General features: G+C 44.7%; 1 protein-coding gene across 2 annotated transcripts in view; it reads right to left on the bottom strand.

Moving 5' to 3' along the window:
• The window catches only part of Dnah7 (dynein axonemal heavy chain 7), a 209756-nt gene that overhangs the window by 120566 nt on the left and 74409 nt on the right, over nt 1–14781 (bottom strand). For both annotated transcript variants that reach the window (XM_087902284.1, XM_087902283.1), the window contains exons 23-28: nt 13718–13930; nt 12819–12928; nt 8348–8516; nt 6920–7022; nt 6672–6799; nt 303–515 (exon numbers count right to left, since the gene is read on the bottom strand). In XM_087902284.1, coding sequence (XP_087758410.1) covers nt 303–515; nt 6672–6799; nt 6920–7022; nt 8348–8516; nt 12819–12928; nt 13718–13930 — 936 coding nt within the window. The remainder of the gene's footprint in view (nt 1–302; nt 516–6671; nt 6800–6919; nt 7023–8347; nt 8517–12818; nt 12929–13717; nt 13931–14781) is intronic.

Genomic DNA, 14781 nt, shown 5'->3' on the forward strand with positions numbered 1-14781 from the left:
TATTAATTTATGCATTATTCCCTACAGAGTGCTACATGTTACATAAATAGAAAACCTTCCAAATATTTCTTGATAGCAAGTGACTGTATTCTTTGGCTATTACTATTATATTTAAACCCAAACACTAAGAATTACCTGTGTATGGTTTCCTAAAACATCATAAAATTTTATTTTCAACGTTATTTACTTAAATTTTTTTTTCAGCTACTTGTGAATCCAACCTGACACCAGAACTCTTGTGAGGAAGTTCGGTTCTAAAATTCACGGTTAGGTATGTAATGAGTCAGGGTTCTTGGTTCTACCTTCAGGTTGCCAGCAGCGGTGAGCACGGACTTCACGGCTCGCATCCCGTAGTCGTAGTGATGCTGAGAGGACAGCTGCTCTGAGCACAAGCGGTACGTGGCCACGATTTTTATAGACAGCGGCCGAGCGGTGACAAAGCCACAGGAGTACAGGACGATCTCAGCAATCATGGCATAGTCAGGGACCATCATGGCCACTGTCCGAAACAGAGCCTAGGGTACAGAAAAAAAGGCTTTTCAAAGGGCGTAAAAAGGCAATCCTGCTCTTGTTTAATAAAGTGTTATAGTTTTTATTGCTTTTCTACAGTAATTTCATACTTGTTAATAATGTCCGTTATTTAAAATACATTAACCACCATATTCAGGTCATATCGATGAAGTAATTAAATCTGGTTTCCCATTAAGACGTATGTAATACACATGCCACTACCTTTGGATAACCTGCACTTCCTGAATGTTCAAAATCAGTTTTTCTGTGTTCTTTGTGGAGAGCAACATGTTGTGGGAAGGAGAACATCGGCCGGCTAGGATGCGAGCAGACCAGGTCTCTCCCCCAGGCTGACAGAGCTCTGCCACTGGAACCTGGGTTCCCGTCAGGCTCTCGAGGGCTCCAGCTACCTCACGAGCCAGAGGTGTTCAGCTGCCCCAGCAACGAGACTGTGTTAAGGAAAGGAGGTGTTCTGAGACAGCCAGAGCCCCTGACTCTGAGTGTTGAGCCTGTGCAATCCTGACCAGTCCTTCTGCAAACACTGAACAAACAGCGCAAAGAACACCGCAAAGTCCTGGGCAATGGCCGGTAAAGATCAATAATTCTGCAAGTTATAAAGGCCATTTATACTCGCAATTTTAAATACTACTCAACAACTAAATGCCATGTGATGGTAAGAAAAAATAAACAGATTTTAGGGGATAAATGTGAATTTATGTTTAGAACACCAGTGCACTAATACTAGCCCATCAGGGTTCACTTTAATAAATTTTAATTAAAGCGTTACTTTTTTGCAAACATATACAGTGTAAAAAATTATAGCTGAGCAAGTAACTTTGACTCTAGATCACTATTTACCAATAGAACAAATTACTAAAGAACTTTGTTATTCCTATGGCAAACCTTCCAAGTGGTGGCCTCTCAATTACTTTTTTAAATTAACGAGAGGGGGGGAGGAGCCTGTCTAGGTAAGAGCTGTGCAGTCTGACTTTACAAAAGCACACATTAGAACTTGCTAAGAATCCGCATCCACCGCCTTGTGTGGTAGGTTGTACTTTAACAGCCAACATACTTCCCGGATCCCCACCCCATCTCTCACACCGGCAGCCGTGTGGCTGTGGAACGCTATGAACAGACACTCTTGTACGGAAGAGACAGCAGTTAGAGCAAGTGAAGGAGCTTTCAAACCATCCCGACGCTGTTCCTGTCGTTAGAAAGACAACACTTGGCACCCAGATTATTCGCAACAGAGTATATTTGATGGGTCGGTGAGATTTCTCAGTAGGTAAAGACTCATGCTGCGTAAGCCTGACACCTGAGCTTGGTCCCCAGAACCCACAAAAGAAGAAGAGAATTAACTACTGGAAGTTGTTGTCTTACCCCGACACACGTGCTGTGGTATTCCAGCACCTATATTTGTGCATGCACACACACACACACTTGCACATGTAAACACACACAAACACACACACCATAAACTGAAAAATATTTGGGGGCCTAAGCAAGTGAGACTCAAACATTGTGTCACATGAGAGCAAGTTTGATTATGGATGGGTCAATAAATTTCTGAGCATTGCAGCCAATCTGAGGAAAAGCCAGTGCTTTGAACAAATGTAAAATGGGATTTGAACTTAACCAATGGCGGGTCTTCTTGAATACCAAACCCAGAAACTGGCAGGGATGAGGCGAAGATCTTGGTAACATGCCAAGGCTAATATGTCTACAACACACAGTCGACGTCGATGTGAGTATGATCGTCTGTGTTTATTTCAGCAGAAATACTTGATGGAGGTGAGGGCCTGCAAGGCCTGCTCCATTTCTAGAAGGTGCTGTAAGGGGAACGACAGGCCTTGAGTATGCTCCAAGTGCCTGCATATCAACGCAACAAAAATAAAAACAAACCTACCCTCACGCAATATGTTGTTTTGTTTGTTTGCTTTTTACCATTTCTAAGAACCTGTAAAGACATTTATATGCTGTCCTTGAATGAGCTTGATGTTGGTTGAGTGTAGTGAAATGTTTTCCTCAGATGCTGCAAGGGAAGCTCATACTATACCCTCTCTGGAAAGCTGTGTACGTGTGACATACGTGCCAAGCTATTGGCTTTGTCACACCAGCAGATCTGGAATATGCCCATTTAAAAACTATTCTAAAGCGATCTTGAGAAACGGTTCTTTAAAGTATTTCTAACCTAAAATATGGCTCTCCTGAAGTGGGGAAGTGTTCAAGAAATTACAGGTTTACCCAGACGTAACAAGAGAGCTAAGATGGGATTCTTTCCACACAAAATAATGCTTATCAAGTTATCAAAATATGTAAGCTGTTGTATATGCCAGTTTACAAAGGAGGCATCCAGAGACATTGAGCCTTCTCATTTCTAGTAGATCGTAAAGTGTTTGGGGGGTAAGGAAGTGAGGATGTGTGAAAATATTCTCTTCGATGGGAGCCACTGTTGCTGAGACCCGCAACTCTCCACATCATTCCCAAGTACAATGAACCTTTGGGAGGCATTCCTGAATGTGGAGGGATACAAACTGGTGCCTGACTCATGTTTGTGAGAACAAAAGTGGCCTGTGGCCATAGGCTCGATGCCCAGAGTTTCCTGAGACAGAGGAGCACACAACGCACACTGTAAAACAAAGAAGCCGACAGCCCCTCTGCTCCCAGCAGACAGAGAGCTATCAACTGTGAAGTCTATGTGGGGGCTGGCCACCAGCAGCCCAGGAGGAAGGGAAGAGAGACCCGGGAGAGGCATCTCCAAGGGATTAACAGAGGTGGGCTTCTGAGGGTTCAGTGGTGCGGGGAAAATTGTCTGTATTCTGTCAATCATGTTTTAAATAAACGTTGATTGGCCAGACAGGAGGTGTAGGTGGGAAAACCAGACAGGAAGTGGAAGTGATACAAGGAGAGCAGGAGAATTCTGGGAAGGAGAAAGTTGATTGCTCCCACTCCTGCCCAGATCACCAAAGCCACAGGATGTGAGCTGCCCCACTGAAAAAGGTACTGAGCCACATGGCTAAAATAGATCAGAAAAATGGGTTAATCAAGATGTGAGAGTTAGCCAATAAAAAGCCTGACCTAATGGGCCAATCAGCTTTATAACTTATAGAGACCTGTGTGATTGATTTTTCTCCAGGGCTTGCGGGCTGTGGAAAACCCCAACAAACAAACAGGCCCCTCATGTTACAGTTCAGGACGCAGCCCATATCATCTCTGAACTCTGTGTATGATAAGCAGCCCCTTGTTAGCTCAGACCCTGAATTCACGTGTCACAGAGAACTAAGCTAAGGAGAACACTCCAGAGAGCCAGCAGTGTGCAGAAAGACACGAAACATTTGGAGGCTAATGAGATCCTTGTGATAAACAGGGAAATGGCAGTAAATTTGCATTATTTTGTAGACAAAAAGGAGCTCAGTAGTCTTAAAGATTTATGTATGGATGTGTGTGCCTGTGTCTGAGTCTGTGCATATGTGTTTGTAGGGAGCCTCTGGCTGGCCCCTACTCTGCCCCCCATTTCTGTCTCTCTGCAAACCCTGCCCACGCAGAGAACAAAGCACAAGCACTCAAGACAAGTTCCACGTTCTTGGTGATTACTGAAACTTCCTCTCCTGTTGCTGCCAGCAGCCCAAGTCCCTGCTTATGCATTCAGCTTTTGACCACACTTGAGCACAAAACCAGCTTGTGGTGGACACGTCATCACCCCTAGCCTACGATCTATAAAACATTGCTGCCCTCGCTTGGGTGCATGACCTCTCTGGCCTAATTCTCTGAGACCAGTGAATCTGTCTGGGAGTTGTTTTGCTCAACATACCTGTTATTATACTTTGTCAGTTTGACTTGATCTGGCTTACTGTGTCCTCGGAGAAACTTATTATGGGGGAGGAGGCAGAAAACCTATTAGTAAGTGCATGTCCCTCCTGAGTCCAGAAGAAAACACTGGGCCTCCTGGAACTATAGTACACTGCCTACGAGCCACTCAGCGAGAGTCCTGGGAAACAGACTCTGATCCTCTGCAAGAACGGGATGTGCTCTTAACTCCTGGGTCACCTCTCCAGCTCCCCAGTAGCGTTTTGATCTGGAATTAGATGACTGGATTTCTCTTGATGGAAGACGTTGGTAGTAATGCACTGGTAGTATCCGGGTCAGAAGGCACTGGTGCCAAAGGGGCTGCCATAATGGCACACCCAAAAGAGAAAACGCTAGAAAGGCTGGGAAGAGGACGTGCCAACGGGACAGCACAAAGTTCACAGAAATCGCGACATCAGTCAAAGAAGAGGGTTAGGTGAAGAGGCAGAGGGCTCAAGGACAGTAGTGAGGACTGGCAAAGATGCTTTCTGGAACCCAGCACTCTTCCCTCCCCTCCTTGCCTCCTTCCCTCCCTCCCTTTTTCCCTTTCCTTTTAAGGAATTCAAAGCTCATTTCAGACTTGTTAGGAATTCCTTTTGTTTCTTCAGAGACAAGGTCTCTGGTAGTAGCCAAGATGGCCTTGAATTCTTGATCCTCCTTCCTCGGCCTCCCAAAAGATGGATTACAGGCTTGGGCCACCACACCCAGCTAGGAATTTTCCTATGTGTTTGCAAACAGGTCTCTATAGCAACGCCAGCCACAAACGCAGCACAGAGGGAGGGACAGTAGCAGCCACCAAGTCAGGGAGCTGCCAGGGACTTAGCTTCCTGCAGAAAGACAGTGAAACACACACCCCCCCCATACCTCAGGGCAAGTATCTGCCTATGACTTCAGCACACGCCGCGGGGCAGCCTACACCAGGCATGGGGCCATACAGCCAACCAAGTCCGCCTCTTATGACCAGCTACTCACAGAACTTTGCCTTGCTGTTATTATGGCTATCTGTGCATTCAGGTTGGTCCCACTGAATAAAACGCAGTGGCTGTGGAACAGAACTGGGGAGAGAGCTTTCGAGAACAAAAGTTCAAAGAGAAGTCTAGAGCCCTGTGCAGATAAAGGACTCACCACTCCCCTCCTTTAAAATGGGCAATATTTACTTATTGGGAAGGTACTCATGTTATAACCTGCATGTGGAAGTCAGAGTTCAGCTTGGGGGAGTCAGTTCACTCTCTCTCTTCTCCTCGCAGGTCCTGGTCTCGGGTCCTTGGGCTTGGGACAGGCATCTTTACCCACTGAACAGTCTTTCCAGCCCTCCATTCTCATTTCGAAATCACTCCCTCCTTCACTAAGGCAAAGTGTTAAATTGTCTGATCTAGCTCACAGGGGGGCATAAAATAGAATTGCAAAAATATTTGGTGGCAACTGGAATCATCAAGGGAGCTGTTCCTGCACACAGGCGACCAGCAGAAGGCATGCAGGAATTACTCAGAAAACCAGGTTTGGGGTCGGCAAGTATTAATGTACTATTCTCCAACAATCATCGTTCTTTATGCACGATCCATAAACATGCAGTTCACCTGGGAGCCTATGAGAAGGAGAACAAACACGAGGAGGAAAAAGGGTATTTAGTGATAATTGAAAAGTTACGTTTTTAAGGAGGGAGCTTTGTTCTGTCCAACGAGGACAACGTTTTGCCCCTTATGAACAAACAAACAAAGCAGAACCAGGGCTGTGTATTAATAGAATCTGGGAGTGGAAAAGGAGGCACACGGCTTCATGCTGTGCTGAAGGTGACTGACTCAGCCAAGGATGTCTTTCAATAGAGACAAGCCTTAAGCAAGAGCAGCCTGCCAGGATCCTGTTTATAACGCTAGAACCGAAAGCCGCCTAAAGGTCCTCAGTAAACTGTTACAGTCTGAATCATGTTTATGAATCTGGGGACATGTGCATCATGCATTTAAATTAACTTAAAAAAAAAAGCCTACCACCTATACATAAGCATTGGATTTAAACACTTTAAAAATGCACATCAAACTGGAAAGATGGAATAAAATAAGAGTTACTGGCATTTTTCTCTCTTTGTTCATTTGTTATAATCAATGTTATTTTAAAACTATAAAAATTTGGTGTTCCACATGTTCTCCATATCTACTTAAATATCTTTAAACATTATCTTCCAGAATAATTTCCCAAATTGATGTGACTTAAAAGTAGATTTTTTTTTAAGAAAAAAGACAATTCTAGAATCACACTTCTCTTCTTTGCGTTCATAAATCGTGACAAAGAAACAGATGCCATAGTCACACCCTTCCTACCTTCAGATTGTCTGGCAGCTCTGACCGCCCAGCGTAGCCGGGGTTCATTGTTATAAAGACAGCGCACGTGGGGTCAAGTTTCAGTTCTGTCCCTTCAAACACTAGCAGTTCCGAGCCTGCATTAATACCTGTGGGCAATCATAAGGTCAACGGCTTAGCGGGGCCACAGATGCACACAGCTTGGGGTGCTCACTGCTCCCCGCTTTTTGTCTGTCTTTGCATGCTGCCCAGGCAGCCTAACTCAGTACCTCTTTGGATGGTAAGGATTTGCTGAGCGACCACAGAAAGCACTTCCAAATCAATTCTGTTAAACTCATCAAAGCAAGCCCAGGCTCCACACGATAACAGTCCCTGGGAGGAAAGGAGAATAAAATTTTCAACTTTATCTGATTGAACATCATCACATCGAAATGACGCGTTCCCACCTGATCTTCTCGGGGACTTAATATCCCATCAAGGAAATTGCTTATTCACCTTTATCTTTAAAGACAGCTCATTTTTCATTACTAATTCATTATTCTAGGTGAATAAAGGATTTGACCAACTGGAAAACTTTCCAATTTATTGCCTTTACTCTGGGTGTAACTGAAGGCGTGTAGAGGTACACCTATAATTTCTAGGCCTTTGCTTCTTATTTACAAGTTGACTTTATCTGTTATTTATAAAGAATGATTTGTAATAACCCTCTATGCAACATGACTTCCGTTGCCAGATAGACTGCTTTGTACTCCGAATACCCAAATAGCCAATATTCAAGGCCCAATTTCCAATTCTAAGAATGGATTGCCTCACAACTACGTGCTGTCTAGTCACAAGAACAAAGCTCAAATAAGAATGAGTAATTATGTTTAAACTTAGACGTAAAATTTAAGACATAAAAATTAAGTATCTTCTGAGCACAAATGTTGCGTGTGTGCATGGATGTGTGAGCATCTCATGTATCTGGTATGTGCCAAGAGTGACCCTTGGTACTTTAAAGATGCTTTAGATGCAGGGAAACAGAGGCTATTCTACATGTGATGCTAAGTCGCTTGCATAGAATCATAGAGACACTAATACTGACCCTGGGTTTGCACGGAACATAAATTCCATGCATATCAAAGATGGTAACTATTCAGAGAAGAAATTACCCGTTACTTGGATCTCCAATAAGTAATGATACAGTATAAACTTTAGTTACCACAAGAAATAGGGTCATAGTCAATTAGTAAATCTTGAAACTAGAGATAATACAACACAGAGGTTAAAGAAATCTTTGGAATTCCACACCACAGCTTTTACAGTCAGTGGTTCTCAAACTTGTATTGGCCCAATATACTCAAAGATCCCACTTAAAGCAAACTTGATTTGCTTTTTTTAAAGAAAAAGAAGTTGTAACAGCCCTGTCTGCGACCCGACTTCTGTTGCCAGAAAGACCACTTTGTAGTCTGAGTTCCCAAAGAGCCTAGGAGCATTTGTCCATGTAAGACTCACTGAGGAACAGTAAGGAGGTGACCACCACAGCAGGGACCAGAGGGAGGCCAAGCTCATGCCCTTGGGACTTGCTTGGACGGCTACAACTTCTTTGTTTACAAGGCACAGTTAAGCTTCTGCGCGCCTAGAGCTGTGTCTCCTTAGAACCCCTCTCCGTCTCGGATCAGCTACCTCCTGTAAAGAAATGAGGGGCCGACTCAAACCTTAAAGAACTTTCCTAAAGCCAAATAATCCAGCCCATCGGAGCAGTTGAAAACAACGCATTGCTTGGCTACAGCTTTTGCTAAATCCTTGGTTGTTTCTGTCTTTCCGGTGCCAGCTGGACCTTCGGGTGCTCCTCCAAGGTGCAAGTGAAGGGCTCCAAATAAAGTCCTAGGGTAAGAGAAACGGACAGACTCACAAACACATAGAAAACAGAAAGGGTTAAATGGAATCCTAGCTCCACCTCCTCTTTAATAATTCCTTCCCTCCTTCCTGCTCGCCTCAGAGAAATGGACAGTACATTACATTGTTATTACTTTTACTTCTAAAAGTAGATAGAGGACAGACGGATGGATGGATGGATGGATGGGAAGGTGGGTGATAAAGATGGGTGGATAGATTAGACAGACAGACAGACAGATAGACAGATGGACAGACAGAAAGATAGATGATAGACGGACGGATGGACCGATGAATGGATAGGTAGGTGATGGAGATGGATGTATATTAAATAGATAGATAGATAGATAGATAGATAGATAGATAGATAGATAGATAGATAGATAGAGGTGGATGGATACATTAGAGAGAGAGACAGAGAGAGAGAGAAAGAGAGAGAGGCAGAGAGAGAGAGAGATGGGTAGGTGGACAGATGGATGGATGGGTAGGTGAGTGATGGATAAATGGATGGGCAGGCAGGCAGATAGAATGAATGTGCATAAACATATTTCCATACATGACAAACAGAACAAATGTACTTCTGGAATTCAATCCTGACTTCTGGTCAATGTAGAGAATCTAACTGACTCTATGAACACCCAATCTTATTAGAAAATTATAAAAAATATCACATGGAAGAAAACAGTGTTAAAATCCACAGCCATCACTGTCACCCGTGAGGGAATTCAGTGACAGAGACATGACTCCGTGCAAGTCTGCAGAGGTATGGATTCTTTGGGTGCAGATGCATAAACACAAACATGCACTTTGACAGCACAGATGTGAAGTCGTCAGAACCGAGGAAGAAGCAGGAGTGGGGTGGAGCCACCTCTTTGTACCAACTATGGAAGCCTGAAGTGCTGCCTTCTCTCTAACAGGACCACAGTCTCTCCAGCACCCACTGAGGAGACACGGTCAAGCCGAGACAGGACAAGGAAGCTGACAAGCTTCCTGGAGGTCTGGGTACTGAGCCTGTACGTCAAATTTCCACTTCTTGTTGCACATGAGCCAAAACTAAGAAAAATGATTTCTTTCCTGAGCCTGAGAGAACCCAAAAGCCTCTTTCGAGGTAACTTTGAAACTGTGGCTATGTCTACAGCTAACATCATCAAAGCAGCATGGGGAGCAACCCTTACCTAGCCATGCTCACAGTGCAGATTGGAAATGAAGGGGGAGCTTGCAGTGCAAACCGGAAGGGGTGGGCATTGCTGAGTAAGACACACAGTGGCAGCAGTAGAGGACCAGGGATCTGTGAGTGGCATTGTCATTACAGACACGGCATAATGTCCTGTTCTCTCTCTCTCTCTTTCTCTCTCTCTCTCTCTCTCCCTCTCTCTCTCTCTCTTTCTCTCTCTCTCTCTCTCTTGGAAATGAAGGGGGAGCTTGCAGTGCAAACCGGAAGGGGTGGGCATTGCTGAGTAAGACACACAGTGGCAGCAGTAGAGGACCAGGGATCTGTGAGTGGCATTGTTATTACAGACACGGCATAATGTCCTGTTCTCTCTCTCTCTCTTTCTCTCTCTCTCTCTCTCTCTCCCTCTCTCTCTCTCTCTTTCTCTCTCTCTCTCTCTCTCCCTCTCTCTCTCTCTCTCTCTCTGGCAAAGAGGTCAATTTAAAAGAGACAACTTGAAATTCTACAACAAAAATATACCCAATAAGCTTTTTAAAACTTAGTAATAGGTTAAATATCAAAGTAAACATAAGGAAATAAAATTATGTGTTAGGAGGTAAATACAAGGGAATTATCCAAAGAGTTAGATCAAATATAATATACAATTTAATATAAGAAAAGGTAAAGGTCCCAGAATAAAGAAGGGAGACAATGGGGAGAGGCCCAATTTAAATGGCAATGGCCAAGAGCGTTCCAGAACGGAAGAAAGACATGAATAGAGAAGAAATCCCTGGTAACCATAAAAAATTAAATAACTTCTAGTGACATTACATCAACAATGAAGAGAAAACCCTTAAAAGGACCTAACAGAGATAAAGAGAATGCTTAAAATAATACTTAATTTTTGTGAATGTTATTAGAGTAAGTGGATTAAAATCAAAACGAAGGCTCCGGGGACATAAAACATAAGTACGATTATTTTAATGGGTCCAAACCATGTGCTAATCGTATTAAAGGGAAGTGAATTAAACTCGCCCGAAGCAAGGCAGCGAGCCTTTCCCTTTCCAGGCCACTGAATCCACTCTCCTTGCCACAGACGATAGCCATCCAGACTCTCCTTAGCACACTGCTTCTCCAGGGGCTCTCCCGCCAACTCTGCTCCCGTCTGGGTAACACGCGCCAGTGGCACCTGGGGTTTCCCGCTAGCATCTCACGCTACTGCAACTGTGTTCTAATCTAGCTTCCCCATCGGACAGTAAAACATTTGCGTGACACGACCCATGTGTTTCTCTCTATCCTATGTTCCTCCGAGGTTATTATTACCAGGTAATGAAATGGTGTGTTGCATTCATTTTGATATTAAAAAAAGGAAAAGGCATATATACTCCATCTTTGCTCTGTGCTACCAGCTTATAAACTTTGTATCTTGAGTGAGTAGATGAAACTTAGGATTTCCCTCATGGTTGCATGGTGGGTGCATGGATATGCATCAAGTCTAAGGAGAATCCTATACTATAACATCAATAAGGCTTCAGTAGGATATGGCATTCCGTCCTAAGCAACAGCCGCCAGGCCGCTGCGCAGCTTCTTCTGGTGACTGCGCCTGCCCACGCGCCAGGCCACTAGTACAAAGCAAATGGCGGCATTTCTGCAGTTTTCTTGACTTTAAACCGGAACAAATCACCCTACTTCATGTTCCCATAAACTATACTCCTCAAAGACCTATAGGAAGACCCAGATATTAGCACTGTCCTCTACCCAAAAGTCGTTATAATTCATAATCAAACATGCGAGACATCACAGTGTTCCCCCCAAAGTCTTCACGGTTCTGAGTGCTAAGATTCTACTTCCAAACTGCGGTTCAGCATATTTTATGTCCTGCCTCCTTTAAGCCAGGGGATATGGAGGTATTGGAGGCGAGGGAAAAAATGGCATGTAGCCTCTATCCGTGCAAGGGGCAAATAAAGACTATAAAAGGTAGCAAGCCCGCCTCAGCCCGCTGTGATGAGCAGAAAGATGGGAAGAAACCGGGTGTGACAGGGGTGCAACGGGGAAGTTGCACAGACGAATTAACAACGATTGTGAGGGCACACACAGGGCTGTGTCAGCTCAAGCCAGAGAAGATCTCAGCGCGGAGACAGGTGGTGACATCAAGTCCCCCTTGTAGCCAGGAGCTCCTGGTGACTGCTAGTGGCAGAGAACGAGGTCTGTCAAACATGCTCCAGGGGAAGTCAACATACCCAAGAGTATAGGGGTAGCACTAACTGGGCTCCATAGACTGAAAAAATAGTTAAGAGTCCACAATGCTGGGTAGGAATGAAATGGAGCGAGGGTGTGGCTAGGGAGAGGACCAAGAGACTATAAACATAATGTATGTTTACTGCACCTTCTGAGATGGACAGTCTGTTAGTCTAAGCTAATTTAATACATACAATGGTTAATCCACACCCGGGATGAGATGTAAATGTTAACCTAACATTGGATGTGTGCACTGTGAAGGGCAGCACTGGAAAGGTCCAGTCCTGGTGCTTTAGGACATAGGTGGTTCGAGTCTGGAAATGCACAGTCTGGAGAGTGTGGAACATAGAGACAGAACTCTAGAAACTTCAAGTGATCCAAAAAGATGCCAGAGTTTGAGGAAGAAAGGAGGAAACAGGGAATAAAAAGTGCTAACCACAGCCATGCCTAAGAACATCCCGTTCCCAGGAATGAACAGGAGAAACTGGCTGTGCTGCGGGAGCTGCTCCCGCTCCTTCAGCCAAAAGACTTTGAGATACCAGCCCACTTGGCCGTGGTCTCGTTTGCTTTAAAAAGCAGCGGTAGCCGTCTGCTCACTCTCTTGCTTCTGGCTCCGCTTCCGGCTACCAGACTCCTTTCCTGATCGTGCAGAGGACTGCTGTCTGGGACGGTGATCTGTAAGTTTTTTCCCTTTAAATAAATAACCATTCTACTAATCATAATTCCAAACTGGTGTGGGATTGTGACTTACGCCTTCATTGCTGAGTTGAGAGAATGGCATTGAGAGAAGGCTTAAGAGGTGGGTGAAACAACACAGTCAATAAACAGACTATAAGGCTCAGTCATTGGTCCAGGGGGTGGGTGTGGACATTAGTTCCCATCCATCTCTGGAGGGTGGGGCTTACCTGTAGCAGCGGTCTGTGAGTGGGGTTATGACCAGTCGAGGGGAGTTGCCGAGGTATTCATAGCCATATCGCAAACCAGCGTTGATCATCTTTGTTTCTAAATGATTTTCCTGGGGTCAAGCAGATCAAGTGGAGTTGGTTAGAAAGCATGAATTCGCAAGCTCTTCCGAGAAGAACAACCAGAATGCAGGCTTTTTTAGAACTACCATTCAGGCACCAGTTCCCTCACTAGAAGGAGCCAACAGCTAGTTTTCTGAATGGCTAACAGAAGTCAATGGATTCCATGGTTTTCACAGAATATTTTAAAGCATGACCCCTTTCTCTCCTGTATTATCACTTACTATTTATTCTTCAATGTGGAGTGTGACCACTATCATAATTTTATAGCCACATGCTACAGGTATAAGTACACTATCTACACTCTGATAAGGGAGTATCTGGCTTCTCAAACACAGACTCCATCGCCCAAGCTCCCCACAGATATTGGGGCCCTGAAATGGCTTAGACGGTGCTGGTTCCTAACTGTCTGCTCCTGCCCATACCTCCTAAGATTTACACGGAACCCTGAGAACTGCTGAGCCTTCATCTCTCCCACACCCACCAGGCCACCGGGACTGCCCCTCCTTTCTTCCCAGTCTTGATCAAGCAGCCTGAAAAACCCCTTCCTCATGGACATGTGTGTTAATATAGAATAATACATTTGAATGCAAATATAGGTATACAAATACAGATGTTGATGATAACGGGTGTAGTTACTGGCTGCCTTACATTCCAATCTGGAAAAACATATGTAGGAAGTCACTAGCAAAAGGCCCGTCTTACTGATGCGATTACCCTTCCCACCAAGCAAGCGCGAGTTAAACAGCCGTGAGCTGAAACTGCTGTACGAAACCACTTACTTGCCAGTAATACCTAAGCTGACTCAACCATTCGAAGTCACTGTCGTCGCTGATCTTCTTTCGGACGAGGCTTGCGAGGACATCTCTAGCGTGGACGTCCAATACCACAAGGGCTCCCAGAGTAACACGGTTCTGCTTGGACAGTTTGCCACGGACCAACGTGACAATGTCATCGATTTGATTATTACATTTATCCAAGTAGTCTTCAAGGGCCTGAAAAAAAATAATAAGGTACTATTTCCCGATATGATCAGAATCAGCGTGAACAAAATATTTTGAGCCAGAGTATTTGATTTATGCATATGTGACATTATCATATATAGATATATTCTCATATATGTGAGATAACCTCTATATTTTTATTGTAATTTCCATGTAATTTAAAATTAATCTATTTTCCCAACTAGAAAGCAATTAAGGAAACAAACCCATTCTGGCAGACCCAGTGGGCAAACGGGACTTGTGCCAGCCTCTTATTTCTCTACCCCTCTTCTATTCTCCCTGGTTATGTTGGCACTGTCAGTCTTATTGCCCCAGCTATACAGGGCATGAAGGAGGAAGAGAGACCGAATCCGAGCCAACCATGGCTCTTCCATAAACTCAGTGAGTCTGTCACTCTGAGCTCCTGAAAACAGTCTCCTCTTCACAGAGACTTGTAGAGAGGGGAGAGAGCCAGGGGAGAGACACTAGGAAGGGAGGAGAAACTCGGGCCACCTCTTTCTGCCTTTGATCTCTTGAGTTCTCCAAGTCTTCTTCCATAAGCTTGCTACATGAGGCCTGAAATACCAGCACCGTGATGGTTGGAATAGGATCTGCATGCGTCCCTTGGCGGTTCATGTGCTGGAGTCTTGATCTCTACTGTGGCAGAGCTGAGCTGGTGGAAGCTGGAAAGAGCCTTGTGGGCTGGGCCCAGGTTGTGAGCATCGCCCTCGAAGGGACTGAGCAAGTCCTGTGGAACTGGAGCCGGTCCCATGAAAAAGGCGTGTGTTCTGCTTTGGCTATGAAACACTCCTTACTTGTAAGTGATAGCATAGCTAGGAGGCGGTGGAAACCTCAGGAGGACT

The sequence above is a fragment of the Myodes glareolus genome, chromosome 27 (genome assembly GCF_982192425.1).
Source record: "Myodes glareolus chromosome 27, mMyoGla1.1, whole genome shotgun sequence".
In the NCBI taxonomy this organism is placed as follows: Eukaryota; Metazoa; Chordata; class Mammalia; order Rodentia; family Cricetidae; genus Myodes; species Myodes glareolus.